This window comes from Stegodyphus dumicola, chromosome 7 (genome assembly GCF_044657685.1).
Source record: "Stegodyphus dumicola isolate Sdum_Otavi_A_Nest chromosome 7, ASM4465768v1".
Lineage (NCBI taxonomy): Eukaryota > Metazoa > Arthropoda > Arachnida > Araneae > Eresidae > Stegodyphus > Stegodyphus dumicola.
Window position 1 is genome coordinate 98,021,542 of NC_140774.1, and position 24,191 is coordinate 98,045,732.

General features: G+C 30.7%; 1 protein-coding gene across 1 annotated transcript in view; it reads left to right on the forward strand.

The window, feature by feature from the left end:
* qin (tudor domain-containing protein qin) overlaps positions 1 to 24,191 on the forward strand; it is a 255,808-nt gene that overhangs the window by 25,859 nt on the left and 205,758 nt on the right. The window contains exons 4-9 of the mRNA XM_035358504.2: positions 3,659 to 3,726; positions 3,869 to 3,960; positions 4,214 to 4,272; positions 17,031 to 17,178; positions 20,992 to 21,072; positions 21,374 to 21,474. Of these exons, the coding sequence (XP_035214395.1) occupies positions 3,659 to 3,726; positions 3,869 to 3,960; positions 4,214 to 4,272; positions 17,031 to 17,178; positions 20,992 to 21,072; positions 21,374 to 21,474 (549 nt within the window). The remainder of the gene's footprint in view (positions 1 to 3,658; positions 3,727 to 3,868; positions 3,961 to 4,213; positions 4,273 to 17,030; positions 17,179 to 20,991; positions 21,073 to 21,373; positions 21,475 to 24,191) is intronic.

Genomic DNA, 24,191 nt, shown 5'->3' on the forward strand with positions numbered 1-24,191 from the left:
TAATCACACACACACACATATTCTCCTCATTGGTTTAGCCTATTGCACAACAAGTGGTATCTGTTCTGAAGCATTTTAGAGCTTGGCTCAAAGGAAATGTGAATGCTGCGGAGCCTCAAATGGTTGGAAGTACAAGGTGGAACAGTCTGAAACATGGCTTGGAATCTTGCATAAGAAATCACCTATATTACTTACAAATATTTAAAAATCATGACACTGGCAATAAAGAAATGATTGAAATAATCAGTAATAATATGATTCAAGTAGAGGGGAAACATGCTAATGTAAAATTTTAAAATAAGCAATAAAGCAATCTTAGTTTGGCATAGATTTTTAATAAAACACATCAATTTCAAGAGCTATCATACAAGTTCTTCTTCAGGAGGGGAAAAAAAAGCTTCTGAAATTTTGGCTGAAAAGAAAGATTCAGGGAATAAAAACATATATATATATAGCCAAAATTACACACATGCACACATATTTGTATACATTCTTTTGTACACACACACACACACACACACACACACACACACACACACATATATATATATGTACAAAAGATTCTCAATTAAGTAGGATGAAACTGATGATGACATAATATAGTTATTCATAATCAATGTTAGCAATTCTTGAAACACAGGAATGGGGGAATAAACCATGTAATAATTAACAGATAAAAGCTATTAACAATTTACCTGTATTTTTAAGTAATTTAATTGGGAGAATAAGTTCATTTGGTTATGTAAATTAAATCTGGACTCAAACAAGAACACATTTCAAAACACTAAAAGCAATGTTCTTGCTTATATTACTCTCATACTTTGATAGTCGATATATCTCATATTTTGATAGTCGATATGAAACAGATTGTGGGGTAATGCCCGAACCTGCTACCCAAAGCCCCTGTTGTACTGCAGGGTTGAAATGAATTCCCAACTGAAGTTATAAATAACATGAATTGAAATGAAAAACATAACTTTAACAGGTGCGATTAATAACAATCTGGGACTTGATACACTCAGTCCAGTAGTTTCAGGAATTGTCACAACAGGAATGTGCTAGGTCAACACCACACCTAAAATAGTCATAGTTCATCCATAAAAATTTTTATAGCCTCAGCCAGAAACTCCAGTCAGCCGATGCTCTCTTGAAACCTCTTTTGCTTCTCGTTCCCAAACCTTGACTGCCATCTCACAGTGTTGGTAATCCTCCACTAAATGGGGGTTCTCCTCTGGTAGGCAACAGTCTGCAATTCCAAGCCCGATGAAAGAGTTTCTATCTCAGGGACTATTGGTGTGACATTGGACGGTGAAACCAGACAAGAATTAACAATGCGACTTTGTCACAACTTGTATAAAATCTAGTATAAAGATCTTCATACCAGAAATATCTTCTCTTTGTTACGAAGAGGCATCATTGCATTCTGAGTCCAACCCATCCCCTAGGTGAAACCATACAAGAAACATCTGTGTGACCTTGTAACAAGATGATTAATACCTATACACTTAAATTATTTTTACAATTTAGCAATGTTTTTATTTTGTAGATTATATGCAGTTAAATTACATATTGTTATGCATAAAAACAATTTCTAAATATTGTGACATCGTGCAATCTTTACTGTTATCCAACACATATTATACGCCTTTTTGTATTTCCCATAAAAATTTTGCTTTATTCTGCTGGTTTGTGATAGAAATTTTTCCATTGTCCTCTAATAAACAAACTTAACTTTTTACTTCATAGTACGAACTAAAGGAATTATTGTATCACGAAAAATTTTGGGTATCATATTTCAGTGGAAATATCCATTTTGACCAGTCAAGAATCAATTTCGCACTTTTTTGGGACATCTGTGTGTATGGACAGAATAAATAACTCTTTTTTTACTTTGTTGTATGAAGTAAAGTAAGTATTGTAACTGTGAAAAATTTTAGATATCATATTTTGATGAAGATATCCATTTTGACAGCTCTCGAATTCATTTTGATGGGTTTTTTTTTTGGTGTGACATCTGTACATACAGACAGAATAAAGGACTATTTTTTCCCAGGCGGGATTATGAAAGGGATTCAGAAGGGATTTTTTTGTGATGCCTGCATGTGCATATGTATCTTGCATAACTCAAAAATGATTAGCTGTAGATCGTTGAAATTTTGTATATGGGACTGCTAGAACATGTAGTTGAGCACCTCCCCTTTTTTGTTGCAATCAGTCACACCCAATATATATACACACAGGCACACACACTCTTACCTGGCTGAGTGAGCTTTTTTTTATTTATTTATTTATTTATTTTTTATTATTATTTATACTCTGATATTTTGGTAAAATGTGTATTTTCTGCTTTAAAAGGGATTGAATTATATTGTTCTTTTGTTCTGGTTAAGGTTTTTATGCCTTTAGTTAATGTGCATGTAATAGTAGTAAAATTATCAGCAATTTAAAAGTGGCACTAGGCCTAGCGAGAGCACCATTTGTAACTGTTAATAGAATAATGAATTAATAAGTCAGTTGGTGCACCAACTTTAGTGTCTTTTTTCACAGTGGAACCAAAGGTTAACTTTCAGTTTTGTGCACTGAAAATATTGTCTTTCTGCACATTCACCGAATTGCTTGTTTTTGCATAGAAACTTTAATTGGGGGAGGAGGGGATTCAAAATAAATAAAAATAAAGTGCATGGCAGCCTTAGTTTTTTGGGGGGTGGGTATTACAATTTTTAATGATGATGATTTGAGTTTTTATGTATTTTTGCCTTGCTGTGAAGTGGGAAATGAATTTATTGAATAAGAAAGATACTATCTCTAATGAAATTTCTGGAAATGACTTTGAATGAAGTGCAGAAAAAAAAAAAAAGTATAATTAAATATCCCATATAAGGAAGTCTTGTGGTGCCCACATCAGATTTTTCAAAAGTGGATTCAAAAGGAATTTTCTGTGATATCCGTACGTATGTATAATAAAATCTAATTTTTAATGCGGTCTTTCGGTTCCTATACTTATATTTAGAAAATTTTGTGCTTGTTATGAAAAAATAAAAATGAAGTTTGGCCTCCGTATGGCAAAAATTGACCGGTATTTAATTTCAAAATATGCAGTTCTTGGTGTCATTTTCAACTTACCTTGAGGAATCAGTTAATTAAGTCAGAATAATTTGCAGTACTAAGTTTAAATATAGTGAGGCAAAAAATATGTGTAATTTAATAGGGCGTACAAGGAAGTCACGTGGTGACCACGTGAGTTTCTTTCTTTTTCTTTTTTCTTTCTTTCTTTCTTTTTTTTTTAAGAAACTGAGTTTAATCCACAACTGGTTAATCAGGAATAGACCATATAAATAAAAAAGGTTAGGGCATATTTGTAGTGTGAAATAGGGAACTACTTTATGTTCTGTGTCCATCTAGTGAAATGATTTTGCTACTTCATTGAATTACCTTTGTATTCTACTGTATTTAAAAATTCTGTAATAGTTTTTTTTTGTATATATATTGCTGACACCTTGGTTTTTATTCTTATTTTAGGGAATGCTTGTATTTAAACAATATTTCTTGTTTTTATTAGTCATTTCTATTTAAAATTAATTTTGTTAATCATTGTTTACTGAATATTTGTAGCAGTTTTTTTATGGTATGCTGAATCGCAGTGTGTTCATTTTTTTAGGAATCTGAAAAACAAATTTCATTCAAACATCAGTTGGAGAAAATGTGAAGATTCCTCTGAAGTTTCAAGTAAATTTTAGATATTTTAGTATTCTTTTATTCAAAAATATTTTTAACTCATAAAAGCTGACAGTTTCTACATCTTTTTCTAGAAAATTGTTCATAGGTTGATGCAATGTGAATTTTCCTGAAATATATTTCATTTTCTTAGATACAGTTAGTTGTGGGCACTGTAAATTAAATCAAGCACTATGGCAATGTGATGCATGTGAATTAAATTTTTGTGGTGTTTGCTTTAATGATGTGAGTCCTTTTTTTATGTATATTTGAAAATTTTGCATTAAATAATTTTTGTACTGAATTTTTAATACGTTTATTATAAGGTATTTTAAAATAATGGTTTTTAATCTCTGTTTTTTAATTTTATATTTCAAATAGTAATTTTTATTAAAAACATTAATTTATACCGTTTCAATAACTATATTCCTCTAAATATTAATATGATGGAAATATGACAAAATTATTTGATTAATTTGTGATCAAATTTCGTTTTCAGATTCATGATAAAATAAAATCTAAGAAAAAACATGAAGGAAAAAGAATCTTTGCTGAGCGGTATATTGCTATTTAATTTTCAGTTACTTTATATTTACAATGAATTGCTGTGATTATTTATAAAGTTAGAATTAAGATTATCAAAAATAATTTTGTATTTAAGTATCAATTTTTTATGTTATGGTCAAAATTTAATATTTCTTTTTATTCTTGATGACAAAACATTTTCAACCAAGCATTGATGAATTGACACAGTAAGTGCTTGTTCTGGAACTTTTTATATTTTTGATGCCATTGTGGTAAAGAGAAAAGCAGTGGCTTTGCATCTAACTTGCAAGTAAAGCAGAAAGCGAATGTGATATGTTCAAGATGAAATCCCTATTCAAAGTGATTAGGTTTAAGTTTACTTTGATTGGCTAGTTAATAACTCTCTAAAATCATTGTTGACTGAAGCTGTATATAACTATCTGCATCATGAGCTTTGTGTAAGAATAATATGGCAGTCATTTATTTTGAAATGATGCAGTTTAGAGAGATTTATTAAGAGCAATTATTATTTTTAGAATAGAGAGGAGAAATAACCAAATTAAAATAGAGATTCAAGGGACATGAAAATTAAAGTTAGAATTTTCCTTTACATAGTTTTTACCTTTTATGTATATATATATATATATATATATACATATTTTTAAATAATATGTGTATTTTATCTGCTTCGGCAAAAGGAAAAATCCGTATTTTCTATGTTAATTTGGCTTTGATGTGCTTTTTTTCTCCTTTGGGATTTAATAGTGTTTTGAATCATCTGCTGTGATCCTTAATCTGTCACAGGGATCGTAGCAGTCCTTATAAGTGTTTATAAGTCCTTATATTTGAAAATAAATTACACTCATGTCCATAAATTAAGGATAATGCAAAATCAGGCAAAGGAAGAGTTAGAAGCAAACCAATTTGACTTATTTGTAAAGCTTATTTATTAAACAAAAGGTAAAGAGCAAAAAAGATGCTGTATGTTTGATATTATTAAAAAAATTAGCGTTTTTTTCTCCCTGGAGCAAATTACAAAAAAAAAAAAAAAAAAAAAAAAAAAAAAAATTTACAAAAAACCAATATTACATGGTTGGTATGATTGTTAATACATTGTATGTCTCCCAGACGATGCAATACAGTCCGTACAACGCCTGGTCATGCTGAGTATCAAATTATCGATCTGATCTGGGGGGATATTACACCACTCAAAAAGCAGTGCTCTCCGAAGTTCCGGTAGACATGTAGGAGGAGGTTGACAGGCTGCAACTCGTCGGCCAAGCATGTCCCACACGTGCTCCACTGGATTCAAGTTCGGTGAGAATGCTGGCCAGTCCATATGGATGATATCCTCCGATTGAAGGCATTCACTTACGATGTTTGCATGGTGAGAACGGGCGTTGTCATCCATAAACACAAATTGTGCGCCCATGGCGCCCCAAAACAAATGTACATGTTGTTCCAGAATGACGTTCCGATACATTTGGCTTGTCATGGTTCCAATTTGAACAAGCAGGTCAGTTCTGGAACCCAGAATAATTCCACCCCAGACGAGCACTCCTGCACCACCGTAACGGTGTCGTTCAATGATGTTTTCTTGGTGGTAACGGGTACCTGGAGCTCTCCATATGAAAGTCCGGCGAGAATCAGACTGCAAGCTAAATCTGGACTTGTCGGAAAACATCACACAATCCCACTGTTGCAGTGTCCACAATGCATGCTCTCTACTCCAGGCTAACCGCAGGCGACAGTGAGTTGCAGTAAGTGGAACTCATCTGACAGGTGTACAAGCATATAGACCAATCTGCCCTAAGCGTCTGTACACGGTCTGCCTTGAAATTGTTGTACAGTGCCTTGAATTTTGTACAGTGGCTGAAGACAGCTGATGAGACAGGTCTCAGGCTGTGCTCCTCTTGTTTCTTTTGGCAGTAACTGCCAAATACTAGTCCTCATTCGGCGTTGTAACTCTGGGGCGACCTGTGCTGTAACATCTACTCACATTACCATCATCTTGGAATCGTTGCCAAAGCCTGGAGATGACACTCTGGGCAATTCCAAGTTCGTCTGATACTTCCAGATGGGTATGCCCTGTAATGTGTTTTTCAGTAATTTACAAAACAGACAATCTTCTTAGTAGAACATAAATTTTATTTCTAGTTCGCGGTGATAGACAAATTTTATACAATTCTTAAGTGGCAAAATTTTTATACTACTCCTAGCTGGTAAAATCTACAGAATTCTAATCTTTTTTTAAAACAATATCTCACGTTGCTGAGTAACGGTTTAATACAAATATGGCGTTGCCACTTCAACAATAATTATATTTACTTATTAAATAACAAGATATTACAACCTCTCCCCTCCTCTAGATAAACTTTAATTTATATTTTTATAAATTAAAGTTTACAGGTTTTTTTTTTTTTTTTTTTGCAAAACAACAATATCAGCACAATACAGAATTGAGATACAAGATATAACATAATAACATACACTGAGGAAGAGAGAAAGGAACAAAATATTTTTTTTTTATCTATTTAGAAAAACAAATTATTTAATCAGGCCAGGGAGTACGACTTAATGCGTCTACATTTTTATAGTTTTTACCACTTTGATGAACGATCGTGTAATTGTAGGGTTGTAGTACTAGTGCCCATCTCATAAGTCGTGTATTTAGACTCACATTATTTTTGAGCCAAATTAAGGGATTATGATCGGTCATAATGAGGAATTTAGTATGCCCGTCTAAATAACATTGAAGTTTCTTTACAGCAAATATTATGGCGGCGCATTCCTTTTCTGTGGTAGAGTACTTTTTTTCAGTTTCTGTAAACTTCTTACTGAGGTATAATACTGGATGTTCATTGTCTCGTTCATCGCTTTGAGCTAAAATGACACCCATACCAGAGTTTGAAGCATCAGTTTGCAAAATAAACTCCTTATTGAAATCAGGTGCATGTAGTATAGGCCTTTGAGACAGTTTCTCCTTTAGCTCTTCAAATGCTTTTGTGTACTCTTTTGTCCAATTTATTTTCCTTTTCTTTAAGTTTCCTTTCAAAGTTTCTGTTAAAGGTGCTGCGATAGATGAGAACATGGGAATGTAATGATTATAATATCCCGCTAATCCTAAAAATGCTCTGACTTGACTTTTTGTGGATGGCACTGGAAAATCAAGAATAGCTTTTACTTTCACTTCACTTGGCATTCTTATACCACGACCTACAATATGTCCTAGATATTTTACTGTATCTTATCTTGAGCAAATTTACATTTTATTGGTTTAATAGTTAGACCAGCGTCCTTTATTTTGGACAAAACGGCTTTCAGGTGACTTAGATGTTCTTCCCAGGTGTTTGAAAAGATTGTCACGTCATCTAAATATGGAACAGCAAAGTTTTCACAACCGTGAAGGATTTCGGCCATCATTTTACTAAATGAAAATGGTGCATTTTTAAGACCGAAAGGCATTCGTAGAGGTCTAAATGTGCCAAAACTTGTAACAAAAGTGGCTAATCTTTGAGCATTAGGTGTTAAAGGTATTTGCCAGTATCCCTTTGTTAAATCCAAAAGAGTTATATATTTTGCTCCTGCTACCGTTTCTACTCATTGTGCGATGTTAGGCAAGGGGAAGAATTGTGTTTTAGTCAATTTATTCAATTTTCTATAGTCGATACAAGGTCTTGGATCCCTCCCTGCTACTTCTACTAAAATTATAGGAGAAGTGTAATCTGAATCTCCTATTTCAATTATTTTATGCTGAAGCATTTTATCGATTTTTGTTTTAAATATATCCGTTTGTCTAGGAGACATTCTGTATGGTTTACAGTGGATTGGGGTGTTTTCTGTCAACTTGAATATCATGCATTATTAAATGAGTTTTTCCAGGTTTATTAGAAAAGATTTTTGAAAACTTCAGCAGCGTATCATGCAATTCTTGAATCTGTTGTTCATTTAGCTTATCACTTAAGGAACTGTTTTCTTTAACCCCTTCGTGCCGACTGTCACGTATACGTGCCAGCAACGAACACACTTATCTACCGGCCAACGCGCAGGTGTGCCAGAGCATTGTTGCGTTTTCTACCGAATGTCACGTATTTGTGCCAGTACCTTGGAACGTTTTTCAAACTATAATTTCTGGCACAAGATGGCACTGTATGTTTCAGATACATGTACATTAGACATTCTACTCGAAATGAGAGAAGCATGACTCACATACACGTGTTTTTGATTATATAAACAAACGGGGAACTAAATGTTTCCGATTTATGACGTCTCTTTAAATCGCACTTTATTCGCACGTGGTAGTTGTTTATTGTAAGTAGAAGTTTTATATGCGCTAAAGCGTTGAGTATTGAATATATTGGAGCGTTGAAAATATATTGGATGAGGTTTTGTAAAAGTGCAGAAAATACTATTTTATATAAAACATTAATGTAGGACATGGAATTTAAGACTTCAGATTTATCACCAACTAGTCGAGGAAGACTGCCAAAATTTGGAAGAATTACACTAATGCATTTGTATAAAGATGTTTAACTCATTACATATGAAAAATATAAGGATGTGATGCAGTTATATCTTCTGTGCATCATGAATATTTAAAAAAGCATCCACATAATGAGCTTAGATGAAAAAAAGTATCTAAGCTCACAGTAATGATACACTTATCATTAAGTAGTTTAACAATAAGTAAATCTTTTTAATATTAAGAATAAAACCAATATTTTATTTATTATTATTATTTTATTAATAAACAAAATCACAGTGTATTTCAAGTAAAATTAAATTTTTGAGTATTGAAATAAAATGATTTTTTCAATTCAATAATTATTAAAGTGGTGTAAGTGCATTTATAACCCAGAAGAATATATTATTTTAGTTAAATTCAAATAAAAGTCATTTATGTAATCAAATTGCATATTTCTAAATTTATTGAAAGATTGCCAAACTTAGTACAATTTATTTATGTTTTAATTTATTTATGTTTTTTAATTGACTAAAATATTAATATTTATATGTCTCGATAAAAGGGGGAAAAAAAAAAGGGGACTTAACACCACTCTCAAAATAAATGGTTCATATATATATGTATTAATGAATGGAGGTTTGATTTACATATATTCAAAAGTCAGCTATAATATTAGTGTATTAATGTTTGTTAAATATTGTATAACATATTATGTAATGAAATGCACATATTCACTCATGAAACAGTTTTGCTTGCTTTGTGCATATCATAATATAAAATATTTGCAAGTATAATCAGTAAATAAATTACATTAGTCAATCATTAATTCAATCTTAGAGCCAGATAAAAGCTAAAGGGATAAAATTTTAATAAAGTTAATAATAATTAAGTAAATAATTAATTAAAATTGCAAAAAAATTAAATGAAAATGAGTAAATCAATAATAAATTTAAAATAATGAAGTGAAATAATTAAACATATGAAAGGCAATTAATTTTATAAGAACAAGGCATGATACAGAAGATAAAGACTAGGTTTTCTTTTTCTGCCTCCTTCCCCAGTTGCCGCATAATGACTTCCATGTAGGAGGGAAGTAAGAAGGAGAGGCCCTAACCGTTTTGCCCCATACACTGCTTTGAAGCATTGGCGATCCCTTCATGGTGACCAAAACATTCAGTCTTATCATTAAGATCAATGGGTTTTGACATGATCAAATGTGAATATTTTGTAATTATGCCATAAAAATACATATAAATGGATATATTTTCTTTTTTTTACAATATTTCAGAGTCCTAAGTATGTGAAAAGAATACATTTTTAAACAACATTTCATTCTGAGCGGAATTAAATGCAATACTTTTCACAGAACAGTTTGCTCAAAAGTGTTTAATTTGAATCCCAAGTTTTCATTAATTACATTAAAAATTGTTATTAAAATTTAATTTATTATTAAAAGTTTATTGTATTATGAATATTAAAATTATGCATTATTTCTTTTCTATTTATAGAGCTTCTTCCTAAAATACTTTCTCAAATATGACATTCTCAAATATGCTTTTTTCAGCTTCTGAGGCAGCTTTTAAATCCAAAAATCGAAGTCAGTTTATAATTAATGCTCTATTCAAATTAGAGCACTTTCTGTTTTAATAGTGAAGTATGTTAAATATTGGTGCTCATTTCCATGTACTTTATTTTCTCTGAATATTTCTGAAAGGGAATAAAAAAGGATTTTTTTTAAAGTATTATTTAAAACTTGTGACTGAGTTATTATAAAATGTAAGGTAATAATTCTTTTAATTATACTTATATTTTTTTAACCTTAATTTCGACAATACATATTCTAAAACTCTTCTTTATTACTTCCTTAAGTATGCATCTCATAGAATTTGCTTTACAATACCTTTTAACAGATTGCTTTCCAGTACGAGCAATTCTTGCTTACATAGTTTTATAAATGTATTTGTCAACATGATTTCAGTTTATGTTTACAATTCAATGTTAAGGTTATTATATATTTAGATAATATTTCTAACCATTATAAATTTAGATGCCTTTAATAATTAGATTTTTTCACAGTAAATTTCACAGGAGTTTATGAATAAATAAATCCTTCATTTCAAATACATTTATAAATAATTTAATAAATATTTATGTATTTTGTTAAAAGCAGACACATGCTTTTTGCAAGCATATGCATACATATTTCATATTTTTAGTTCCGGCATGTGCAAATCTTTAATGTCTATGCATTCACTATATTTTTCGAGTAAAGTAATTTACAATAATTTAGCATATACCTGAAATTTTTATATAAGAAATATGTATAAATATAATTTGAATGAAAATTACATGCATTATTTTTAATACTTACTCAAAGGTCAGAGTTTTTCTTTGAAATTCCTCCATGATGGCATCTCTCCCTTTAGGTAGATAGCCCTTGCATGCCTTACTCTATTTAATAAAAACTTGTATATAGTAAACTATAATAGTATAGTAAACTATTAATATCTGTGTGTATATTTATTAATTATGGCAAGGATTGCAACATTTGGTGGTAGTTTTATTTTTTAATTAACCCAAATGATTAAGAAGTGTAAACCCAAAGTGATTATTTTTCAGTTATGTAAAAATAAAATGATGAGTTTAAATTTCATAGCTATAAAGCCTCTTCTCTAAAAATATTTAAAAAGTACATGTTATAATAATATGTGGATGATAAAAAATTAAATTTATTTAAAACATTTTGCCGTTTGTAACATAAAATAAAAGTAGCGAATACTCTATTGAGGGTATCGAAAGAGGTATACAATTTTAAAGGTGCTGTAAGGTATTTTTCATTCTTTAAGCATAACATTTTTGCCAAAATATGCATTTTTGTAGTTCAACAGCTTTGAATTTTATAAAACAGAATTCATAATCAAAATCATTGTTAGTTATCAAAAAATAACCAAGATGTGATTTTTGCGTAAATGTCATTAAACTATACAAATTGCTATTATCCATCATACAATGAATGCTTCTTTTATGCGGAAGTGTCCCGTTTTTTGATTTGTATGGAACTGTCGTGTGTCGAAATATTATCAAAGCACTGCCAAGGGAGCTTCTTGATGCAAACAAAAAAAAAAAAAAAAAACACCCCATCTGGAGACTGAAGCCTCGGAGCAGCGCATCACTTGCAGTGTGGAGTTGGCCCCTCCTTCCTTTCTTACTTCCATGCTTACTTATGAATCTTATGAAATACTACTTACGTGTTTGTGAACTACTCTCCTTACTTATGTATAGCCGAAACCAATCAGTCGTTTAACCATCTAATTACTGAAAATGTTGCATGGAATACACCAAAAGGGATGGTCTAATATTATGTGTGCAAAAAATCAAAAGGACATAAATAACCAAAAGGGATGGTTACGGAACATGCCAAGTTTTTCATGGGATTCAAACCCTTACCCTGCAATTCAGACTACCAGTGAACCTCTGCTAACCGTTGTAGAGTCTAATTGAACAATAAAGCAAAAGTGAATATTTTTATTAATATACTGAATTAATACTTTCTATTAATATTGCAATTCATTTGTACAGCAGAGTCTCTCGTATTTAGAGCTCCAATGCACTCTGTCTAAAACTATGATTTCTCTCATAAAAATATAGAAAATTGTACATCGGCTGAATTTAAATCTTGATCACAGCAAAATGTTTCATATCGTAAGACAGATACTAATAATCAGGGCCTGGATTTTAATGACATTAAAATTCGCTGAAATTGCTGGAAAAAGAACTTGAAATGGAAAAAATACTCTTAAATAATTAAAATTAATTATCCCCAAAGTAATATTAAAAAATAACACATTTGACAAACACTGACAAATGGATTAAAACCCAAACAGTCACACATAACTGTCATTTAAATTTTTTAGAAAAGGAGGGTGCGTGTAAAGTTAGCTAATATTTATTAATCAAGCTTTAAATGATATTTTTATCATTGAAGTATATCAAGAAAGAAGATATAAAACTTTTGGCAGATGAATTTGGTGAAGTGGTGCCACTATCGGCAAAAATCTCCGATTTGAAGAATATTATTCTAAATAGCAATGAGTATAAATGTGATCCAGATTTTGTGAAAGAAATTTTTGAGAATATTGATGATAGACTCAAGAAACAAGATCAGGAATTTGAGTTAGAAAAAATTGATAGAATGAAGAAACAAGATCAAGAATTTGAGTTAGAGAAAATTGAACTAAACAATGAAGCGGAGCTGATGAGAATACAAGCTCAAGCTCTCAAAACCAAGGTATAATTTCACAGCCAATTTTAGAAATTAGTAGTACAAAGAGAACATTTACTTTGCCTAAATTACAGTTTGGTGATGATTTAAAAGAATGTGTACCTTTTTGGAGGCACATAATGATAAAGATGATGATATTGCTCCTAAAAACAAATTCAAATATTTAGTACAAGCATCTATCATTGGTTCTAGAGCAGGAGATGTAGTGAAAAGTTTCCATCCAACCTGAGCAAATTATGCATAGGCTATAGATAGTTTAGAGGCTCATTTCAGTAGAGAAGACATTTCGGTGAAAGTATATCTCAGCGATTTATTGAAATGAATAATCTGTGTATAATCTAACCAAAAATTGTCTCTGCTGTACCTCTATGATGAACTTATTTGAGAGCTGTTGAAATCCGGGGAGTTACAATAGACAAATACGTATCTATTCTTTATCTAGCATTGGAATCATGCTTTGATGAGGACTTTCTAAAAGCTTCGAATCGAAGCCTTTCTTCCAGCTCTATAAAGGATGCAAAAGAAAGTCTGAGCAACTTAACGCATCATTCCTCGAGTTTGAAGTAGAGGGAGAGGAAGGAATATATGTTGGGGTTTTGATTTAACTAAAGATAAAGATGCCCAGAAAAAAGAAATATAATCTAGAAAAATTTCTATGGCATCTATGCTGCTGACATCAGTTAATGAGAAATAAACCAAGATGCATATTTTGTGAAGGCAAGCGTACAAGTGCTGGTTGGAAAGGATAAAAAATGCTGTTTTGCATGTTTGTTTCCTGGTCATTTAGTTAGGAAGTGTCACATGTCTTTAAAACATCTCATTTGTAGGGGAAAACAAAAGCATGTTTCTTTGATGTGTGATCAACTGCAGATTTGCAACAAGCCTGATCAGAAGAAGATAAAGTTCAAATCCAAAGGTATTCCTTCAGACTTTTAAAGCCAACCTTATCTCTGATGAAACAGGGAATATTTTGCATGCTATGTTATACTGGCTCACAAAGGTCATATACTTTAAGGCAAATTGCAGATCTTATAAATCATCAAGAAGTGATTAAACACTCTTTATTTTGTGGTGCTGTTACAAAATAAAGTCAAAGCAACTAAATGGAAATTTCACTTGCAATTTTGAAGTCTTGGATCAAGGTATTATATGCGAAAGTGTACTGCCAGTAAAGGCCCTTTGTTAGAGGAACTGACAAGAGCTCTTGATTTTACTGATATTAACCCCTCTTATGAACTATAGGAGCAGATATTATTAGCTGGCTTTTGATAGAAGAAAAGGATTATCCCTAGGTTTAGTTGCAATGCAAAAAAGTGAAATTAAGAATTACATACCCCAGAAATAATGAGAATAATGAGGCATGTAAAAAAAAAAAAAAAAAAAAAAAAAAAAAGCATCAAAGTTGAGACGGTGTTATTTCAAGGGTAGCTTTATTTTTGGGTTTGATTGTTATACTAGGCTTTAAAATGTTGTGAAATGCTCTAAAAATGCCTCCTAAATGCTTTAAAAGCCTTAAAAATACTTTAAAAGAGGAAAATATTAAAAAAAGTGCACAAAATATTAAAAAATGCTTAGGTTATCAAAATGTGGGCCATGCTAAAAATACACTTAAATTGTTAAACTCATAATTTGCAACTAACTGTGGCAAAAAAAAAAAAAAAAAAAAAAAAAAAAAAAAAAAAAAAATCATTAACATTTTAAACTTTTAATTAGCTAGTTTTCTTTCATTATGTAATTTGCACATGTCTCATGTTTTTTAGTTTCTGTAACACTGCATATGCCTGTTAAGTTTTATCATTTTCAGCCCAAAGGGCGTTAGTCCAGAAGGGCTGTTAATTTCGTTTTGACATTTTGTGGTGATTCACTATAAATGGCGAATCACTTTTCAAATTGTTGTCACCAAATATTATCGCTCTGTGTTATATTTAAAGAAATTAAATAATGAAGAATCTGCATAAATGTATGTATGTTTATCACATTGTGATAAAAACAATGGTACATAGAGCCATCAAATTTTGAATAACGTAATCTTCTACTGAATATGGTCATCTGGAAGCCCTAATTTGGTGTTTGAAATTTGTTTTATCATGAATTTCACATTTTCTAACATGAATTTTTTATGTACAAAATCAACGATTTCAAAGTGAGCAATGGCAACAATGTATAGAAAAAAATAAGAATTTCTCTCCAGCTCGCGAGACTGTGTGTTGGAAATTTTAAAGATATGCTTATTTAAAAATTATTTTGCGATTTTGCTGTTGAATTGAATTTTATGGTTTAAGTCCAATGAACATGATATTTAATAAATAAAGGTAACACACAAAATGCTAAAAAAAGTACCTTTGGGCATAATGTAAAATTTGAAAGCCTTCAGATTTTTTTAAAAATTTTATTTTTTAATTAACCGCTTCCCTTACATTTTTTTTTTGAAAAAAATTGCAAAAAATCATCACATTTTTTTATTTTATTATTAAATACTACAAAATGAAACAAATCAAAATATGTAGGTTTTAAGTTGAATTTTTAATTTTTTGAAGGTGTAAAAGCATTTATTTTTAATATTAGTTTACTATCCCGAGTTATCTCGGGCAAACGAAAATAGTTAAATATTAATCTTTGTATGATTGTTTTTGAAACAAGGGACAACACAGAGTGATACCTGACGTTCTACACTGGTATCTGGTCTCTTTTCTTACTGGCTTACCGCTGGAATCTCTTTCACAGGAGCACAGAGTACACTGTCTCGTTGGATATGATTCCCCTCTTCTTCATAATCACTATCTGAAAAATCATCGCTTTCGCTATCTTGCATCATCAACATTATTTTATTTTTTCCCCAACGCATGCATCCTTCTTTATAATACATTACTAATCCACAAGCCAATGTATACTATACAATAGGGAAACACGCGACCAGTCCCTCCAAAAGAACCGTGCAACCAACAAAATTTGTCAAACTGCCAATCAAAGCTGAATATTTCTTTTCATTTCCTCCAGACCGAGTAAAACCGTGATAAAAGAAATCGTACTAACAAATTCTGCTTCGCCGAGTTTTCTCGGGATAATAATTAACTGCAATATATACGAACCTGAGATAACTCGGGATAATCAGGCAAGCGGTTAAGTAATTTTCATTTTTAGGAAAACCGTCATAGCAGCAGTAAATATTGCTGAATAAACTAACCATCACATTAGATAGATGATCATGCAAAAAATCAAATTAGAGCCATCATTTAGCAATTATCAGATGAAAATGTGCCTACACCGAAGTCACAATATAGACTCCATTCCTAATGACAGCAGTAAATATACCTGATAAGTCTAAATTGCTTGATATTTTAGTCCATCTGTTTCATTTTCAGTTATGCTTCAGATAAAAAAAAAAAAAAAAAAAAAAAAAAAAAAGAGCTTCAATATCTTACAGATTTTTTTAATAACTTAGAAATAAGAATAAACTTCTTTAAAATAAACCAGCTTTAAATAAACAATTTTAAATGAATTAAGTAGCTTTAAACTTAAATGTACATTACAACATAAACTTCGAAGTAGAATGTGCTAAATTTAATGAAATGTACATTACAACGTAAACTTCGAAGTAGAATGTGCTAAATTTAATGCTAAATAACTAACACTTCTACCTAATGCAATAAGTCCACTGCATGCAGATAGTGGAAAATTTGTCCTCTCTTTTATATAGCAAGAAGACAGGAGGAATTTTTTTTTTTCCTTTTTACCTTGTAAAATGCATTATTTCTTTAATATTTAGACAGCATGCAGTGCAGAAAATTGATACAAAGCCTATAATTCCTTTTAAATTCCTGTTTTTAAATAAAATCTATGATGCAATGCAAAGCTGCACATTTATAAGGATCTTAATATAAGAATGATTTACAAACTAATAATGCCTTTTTCAAAATCTCAAATTTATAGGCATGCACCATATGCATCACATGTCTTAACATGATGGCCCTGGTACCTAGTCTTCGTATGATCTGAAAACTTTTATGGAAATAATATTCTTAATTTTTTTCTACTTCAATACAGGTACAATTCTGTAGTCCTTGAAGGCTGTTCTGAACATGAAAATAAAACTGTTGAGTTCTATTGTGAAGTTGATAATCACTTAACTTGCAGTTACTGTATGCTAATTGGTAATCATATTGGGCATCAAGTGAAAACTCTGATGGATAAGGTATAGTACAAAATTCATAATGATTATTGAATGTACATTAATGTTGAAATTTTAATGTACACTCCTCAATATATGAGTTGCAACATCATAAAGGAAAATCTACAATACTTTTGAATTCCTAAGTTTCATGGTTAACAGCTAGTAAGATACAAAAAAGTGAAAACTTTTAGATGATTAATAGCATTTTTAAAATGTCCTCATCGTTTAGGCAGAAAAAATTACTGAAAAATTTTCATGCCATGCCATGTTAATGCTTTGGAAATCATTTTGCCTCTTAAGTAGTTCATAGAGGGACAGGATTATTGAGCTGTGTGATGCCAGTTTGTCCGTACATGCAGTTGTCATTCATTTGGAGTGAAACATGAATACTGTACAGCACTGTTTATCACAAAAGGGTAAACATCATCAAAGAATATGATGGCAAGGTGGTAAAGCTCTTCAGTGTATTGCTGAATAAACTAACCATCACATTAGATAGATGATCATGCAAAAAATCAAATTAGAGCCATCATTTAGCAATTATCAGATGAAAATGTGCCTACACCGAAGTCACAATATAGACTCCATTCCTAATGACAGCAGTAAATATACCTGATAATAAATTGCAGGGCATCTGATCCTAGGTTTAAATTGTTGCTGATACGAAACTAAGTTCACTGACAAGTTTGTTCACTGACAGTTTTATTTCTGCCCTGCAAAATGAAAGTTAAATAATGGTCTGTAGGCATTGAAGGCAGGATTACAAAAGGGATGGGATAAGTGAGTTTAACTGGTGATGGATACGGAACACAGTATAAAGTAGTTTCTCCCTCCTTCCAACATGCCTTTATGGTATATGGTAGCACACTCAGCACGTATTCGAGAGGTCGAGGTTCAAGTCCCTGCGAGGGCATTACACATTTTTCACTTCAGCATCAAAATAACCTAATGAACGTATAACAGTAGTGTGAGATAATATTTCATGTGGTCATTAGTCATCTGTAGTATATGTTGTAGGCAATTTGATATGATCATTCATATAATAATACAGTATACATTTTAACTAGTATGTCTAGGCAGTATACACCTTAGGCAATATACTTTCCAAACAGTTTGAATAATCATTCATATATCACTATAATGATTTGGTAGTGAGTGGAACCTGTGATAATGCCATATATTGAGTGTAAGAAAACACATTAACTGTCATAGATTTTATTTTGATAGAAGTGCTCTCAGGGATTCAAAATACTTTCTTCATGTGTAACTAAAAGAAAGACCAGTATCACAAATAGACAGACAGGCAGACGTTTGAATCACTGAGAGTGCACCTCCTAAAATAAAATCTATGTCAGCATTCTGTTTTTTCACACTCAATTTTACTTGGATGGCCATTCTTTCCTATACTCCCATTTGAAGAACATCTGTAATCATTTTCCTACAAGATAATGTGTGCAGCCATATATGGTTTGTATTAACAAATAACAGGTTGAATGGCTTTGACATCTGGACAATCCTGTCACATTCTGAGACTTTTTACTGATATAACATATATATAGGACCTTCTTTGAAATTAGTTACACACTGTGGACTTCCTGCAGCAGCTCTGAATGTTTTGAATGCTCTCCATGTTGCTTAACACACTATCTTCAAAGAATACTTAATAACTTGATTAACCCTATGAGTATTATGGATTTAGCCCTGAAGTTTCAGAGTTCTCAAAATGTCAGAAATAGCAGGTATTTTGTTGATTATAATTCCCAAATGAACCTCTCACTTCATATCTTTACTCCATTTCTTCCAATATACGTTGAATCTCAAATCAATACACCAGATGCTGGCAGAAATTTTTGTGGGTAATGAATTAAAATACTAGCTTTCTATGCAGAATTTTATGTCCATCCCTTGAAAAGTTAATGTCTGACTTCAGGGAGTAGACTTGTATTGCTGCTCTTAATATAGGTACTTATTAAACGCTGTTTATTCAATCACTAAGCCATCATTTTGTGATTTCTGTGATTTTAATGTCTTTAATTTTTGTAATTTTGTGGATTTTCTTTCATGATATTGCAATTCAATCCTTCATTTCTGTTAAGGAGAATAATGTAAATCATTAACAAGAAACTTGATATTTGTATCAATGATATATCTTATTACTCATAATTTGCCCAAAATAATAATAATAATAATAATAATAAAATAAATAAATAAAATAATTAAAAAAAATTTTTTTAGCGTTGATTCCTGAAATTTTAAATGACAATATGGTTTGCTAGAAATATGTTTTTAACTTGAAATCCTTTGGTGCCATTATAGTTACACAAAATTTATAATGTTTATAAAATTTATAATACCAAATGTTTCTAATTTGATTTCTATTTTTAATAATGCATCATTCATCAAATGAAAGTTAAACATGGTAATGTAAAATTATAAATTAGTCAAAAAAAGATAACCATATTTGGGCATAGATTTTGAATAAAACTCTATCAGTTTTGAGAATGATCAGACACAAGTCCCTCTTTTTCAGAAGCAAAATTCTTTTTGCAAAGTGGAGATGACTGTATTTATGTCAAAAGCATTCAACAATATGAATTATGTGATCTTGATAATAAAAACCTATCCAGTTATAAATGTTCTCTATTTAAACTTATCTATAATAATAGTAATAGTAGTTTGTCTGGAAGATACAATGGATTGTCCTTAGTGTGAAATTTGGCTAAAATGGATTTCGTATAAATGCCAGCAGATTTCTTTTCCTGTCCAAAGCATGTTCACATTTATTTTTTAAGACATCATTTAATCATTTGCTTGTTGGATAATATGACAAAAGTTTTAAGATTTCTTGTAATAAAGGAATGCCATTTAGGAAAATTGAGAAAATCATTCTTTTTGCATGATTTTTTTTTCCAAGATGTGTTAACTTGTTTTTCAAAAGCAATTTGAAGTATTATTTTTTATTTTCTTTATATCAGCATGTTAGAATTATGTTATCAGAGTGTTACAATTATGATATCTGCTTTGTAATTATTGTTGACATCTTGTCAGTTTTGATGATAATTGTGAATTTGAATTAACCCTTTTGACAAAGAGATCATCAATGCACTTCAAGGAAGGGAGGAACAAGGCATTTTCAGTGACAGAAGTGGTTTGTACTGCACCACTGGCTGGCTATACATGAAGTTTGCAGCATCAGCAAGCTCTGTACTTGAGCCAAAATACATATTCCAGATCAAATTTTTGAATACTTTCCAGAACTGAAAGTAATGTTAATAAGTAATAGATGTAAGTAATGAAAGCTCATTCTCCTGAAGAAAAATGATTCTTTATATTAATAAAAAATTATCATAATGAAGTGAAAAAATCTGTGATTTAACTGAAAATATATAAGTTTTCATATTTATGTGCAGTTATCTATGTTTCATTGTAAATGCACTCATTTATAACATCTTATTTTATTAATTTAACCATTTACATAACAGCTATAAAATACATTACTGTGCATGGTTTTGGTGAATAGCCAGATTTGTAGTTAGTGGAGACTCCTATTTGTACAAGCAAAAATCATTAGCTGTTGACTAATATCTAATTTTGTCAAATCAGTAGCTGTTGTGTTAATGTGATACTTTTTTGCACATAAATTTTCAGAAATAAATAAAATCTGTAAATGTCAACCCTACAATTTGTATCATTCATTTGGAAATTTAGGTATGATTTCTTTAAATTTCATAGAGTTCTGTAAACAAAAGGAAATGAAAATTTCATATGAAATATTGTTGCATCTTTTCAAGTTTTGCATTTGTATTATGCTTGATTAGTTTACTTTATTTTCAGAACAAATCATGTGCTGAAGATCTGAAAACTGTTGTACAAGAAATTTCTGTTTTGCAAAAACGGTTAAAATACACTGAACATGTAATTATTATTATTTTTTTTCGTATAATCCCCTTTCTTCTGCATTTCATATCGCATTTTATGTTGCCAGTATGACACTAATCAAAATAACTAATCAATTTTTTTAAAATTATTTATTGTGTTTTTCGCTTTTTTTTTTTTTTTTTTCTTTTTTAGTGTGTCTGTGTGTATGTTTATACATTATTTTGAAATTATTTGTCATTTTTTAAAAGTGAAAATGATACTGTATTTGAAAAGAATTTGAAAAATTTTAATTTAAATGTTTTTAATAATGTTCTGTTAAAATATGCATTTTTTACAGCTATTAAGTGAAACTATACCATTAGAAAAAGTGGATGTTTCAGATCTGATCAAGAATGTACATAATCATTTTCATAAGCTTCATTCTGTCTTGCAAGTCAGGTCAGTGTGTTTATTTTTATGTAGGTAGACTCTAAAGTTTATTTTATGTTACTTTTTTTAATCTTCTTTGTGGGGCGGGTTCCTCGATCTGCTCATGAAGATCTGTATTGAAACTGTATGTAATAGTTAAATTTTATATAATTACTTAGTCTCTGTTTTCATAAACTTTTATAGTTAAATTTTATGTAATTACCTAGTCTCTGTTTTCATAAACTTTTATTAATTAAGATATTCACATCATTAAAGAGAGTAAGAAAGCAAAATATTTTGAATTCTAAATTAGTATATATCAAGAGAGAAAAAAACTGATGTCTGGATAAAGGCTGTCATGTCACTTAGAGGGTTAATTAAATTTTTTGAAGGCATTGATTAATCATGTGTTACACACATATTGATTTTTAGCACCAGAGATGCTATTAGTCTCAAACTTTCTTTCTTTCTTTTTTTTCTTTTCTTTTTTTTTTTTTTTTTTGTCTGAATCACTTTGAGGTTGTTACCAACTAATGTTATTACCATTAGTGAACTTGTACAGCTTATACAGATTTTGTTCTTGATGTATTATTTTTAAAGAAATTAAATAAAAACCTGGATATATGGTCCTCATATTGTGGGAAAAATGATGGCACGTAAAGCTATCAAATTTTGAATACATGTAGTCTTGCACCTGAACATGTGTCTCGGATGCCCAAATTTTGAATTTGTTTTTAATTTGCTTCATATATTGAACAAATTGATTCTTTTCTGCTATCGGATCCCAGATTGAAAAATGTATGCATGTATGTGTTCATATATATGCTTGTATACTACATATGTATGTATGCGTGTATGTACACACACAGCATACATTTCTGAATTCAGTCCCAATAACAAAAGAGTATCTACAAATTTAATGAACTTTTTATTAACCCCTTAACTGCCACAGGAAACGTACAAGATTCATTTTCCAGTGCCACCGTTTTTCACACAGGTGCATGTAGTTATGCTATGCATTAGGAGGAAAATAAGTGCAAGTTTTACTTTCTAAAAACTGTTTACTTTCACAAAATAAATAATAAAAGAAAAAATGAAAGTACAAAATTTAATGTTTAGAGTAAAAGTATAATAAAATAATGTAGTAAGTATAATAAAAATGATATTTGTATAATGAAAAAGATGTGTAATAAAAAAAAAAGATCCCCCAAAATGGTGTTTAGATCAATTTATTTTTAGACCAGTAAAGTGTTATATCAGAGTTTTCAGTGTTATATCTTGTAAAATCAGTATATCTAAAAAAAAATGTATATTTTTTCTGAACTGGTTGAATGCGACGATTTTGTTCTTGATTTTTCTTTTGCAGGATATTAGTTCATATACTGGGTTATATTATAATATACTGCGTTCATATACTGGGGTATATTATAATATTAGTTCATATACTGGTCAAAACGGTGAGTTTCAGTGACAATATGAAACACAAGCAGTTCATCAAAAAATAATTCCAAAAAGATAAGTTCGTTTGAAACATTCTCTATATCTTTCTTTATTCCTAGCACCTACTACAAACAGCAAATGAAAATGGAAGACACAGAATAAAAAAAGATACATTTTACTCAAACAGAAACACAAGCTAATACCACACAGTTATTACTTTTACCATTTCAGAAACATTCCCCTCTCCAATTCTCCTCCTCTTCTCTGAAATAGTATCCTCCTTCGCATACTCTGTCAAGGTCATTGTGGTGTTGCATTCCAAAGCTGTGCGAATAAATTTTACTGGTTGCAGCGCAAAGCAAGTGATAGTATTTCGGAGGGGCATATATATATACATATACGCCCGGGGTAGTTAACGCATCAGCTGAGCAAGGCATATATATATGACCGTGGCAGTTAAGGGGTTAACAAACACAGTGGTTTGAAATTGAACAGTCGCCTCACTGCTCAGTATAAAACATTTTTATCTCCAGTATGTCATGCTGTTGCCATTTTGCAAAATATAAGATATATATCTTTTTATCTTTAAGATATATATCAATTTTAATAAACAAACTTGACCATTTGAAAGCAGTGTGTTACCACTGTCCACTAAAGTACTTTTATCTAAAGTACTAAGTATTATACTACTAAAGTACTAAGTACCACTGTCCACTAAAGTACTAAGTATTATACTATACCACTAAAGTACTTTTATCATGCATGCACCAGTGCATTCGTATTCAGTGAAAAAGATATTAGCTTTCAATTTTAATCTTTGAGAAACAAATTAAGCAACTTTGTAATTACAATATTTAGCAAACATATGTTAATCTATTATCTTGAATAAGTAGAATAGAAATCTTAATTTGCATTTTGTTGACAAAAGTATCCATAATTACAGTATTATAACATCTGGTTTTCCTTGAAAGCATACACTAACGAGATGCTTGAAGAATGTGTGAGGAATTATTCTCAAATCTTAAGTACGACAAAGTCCAGAGCAGGATGTAAAGAATCATTTATTAACTCAATATCAATTTCACAGATGGCACCAACTCATGCTTACAGAAGCTTACACTCTTGGCTTTACTCAGAAGGTAATAAGTAACGTGAAATAAAATAGAATTAAATTAGCCTAACAAACAGCCTTTCACAGGTTACTTTATGTCCAGGCAGGCTCTGACTCATAAAAGTCGACGTAAACAAGCCTAATGGCTTGAAGCGCTCAACACTGCAGAAATGTAATTACTAGGAAATCAAAAATA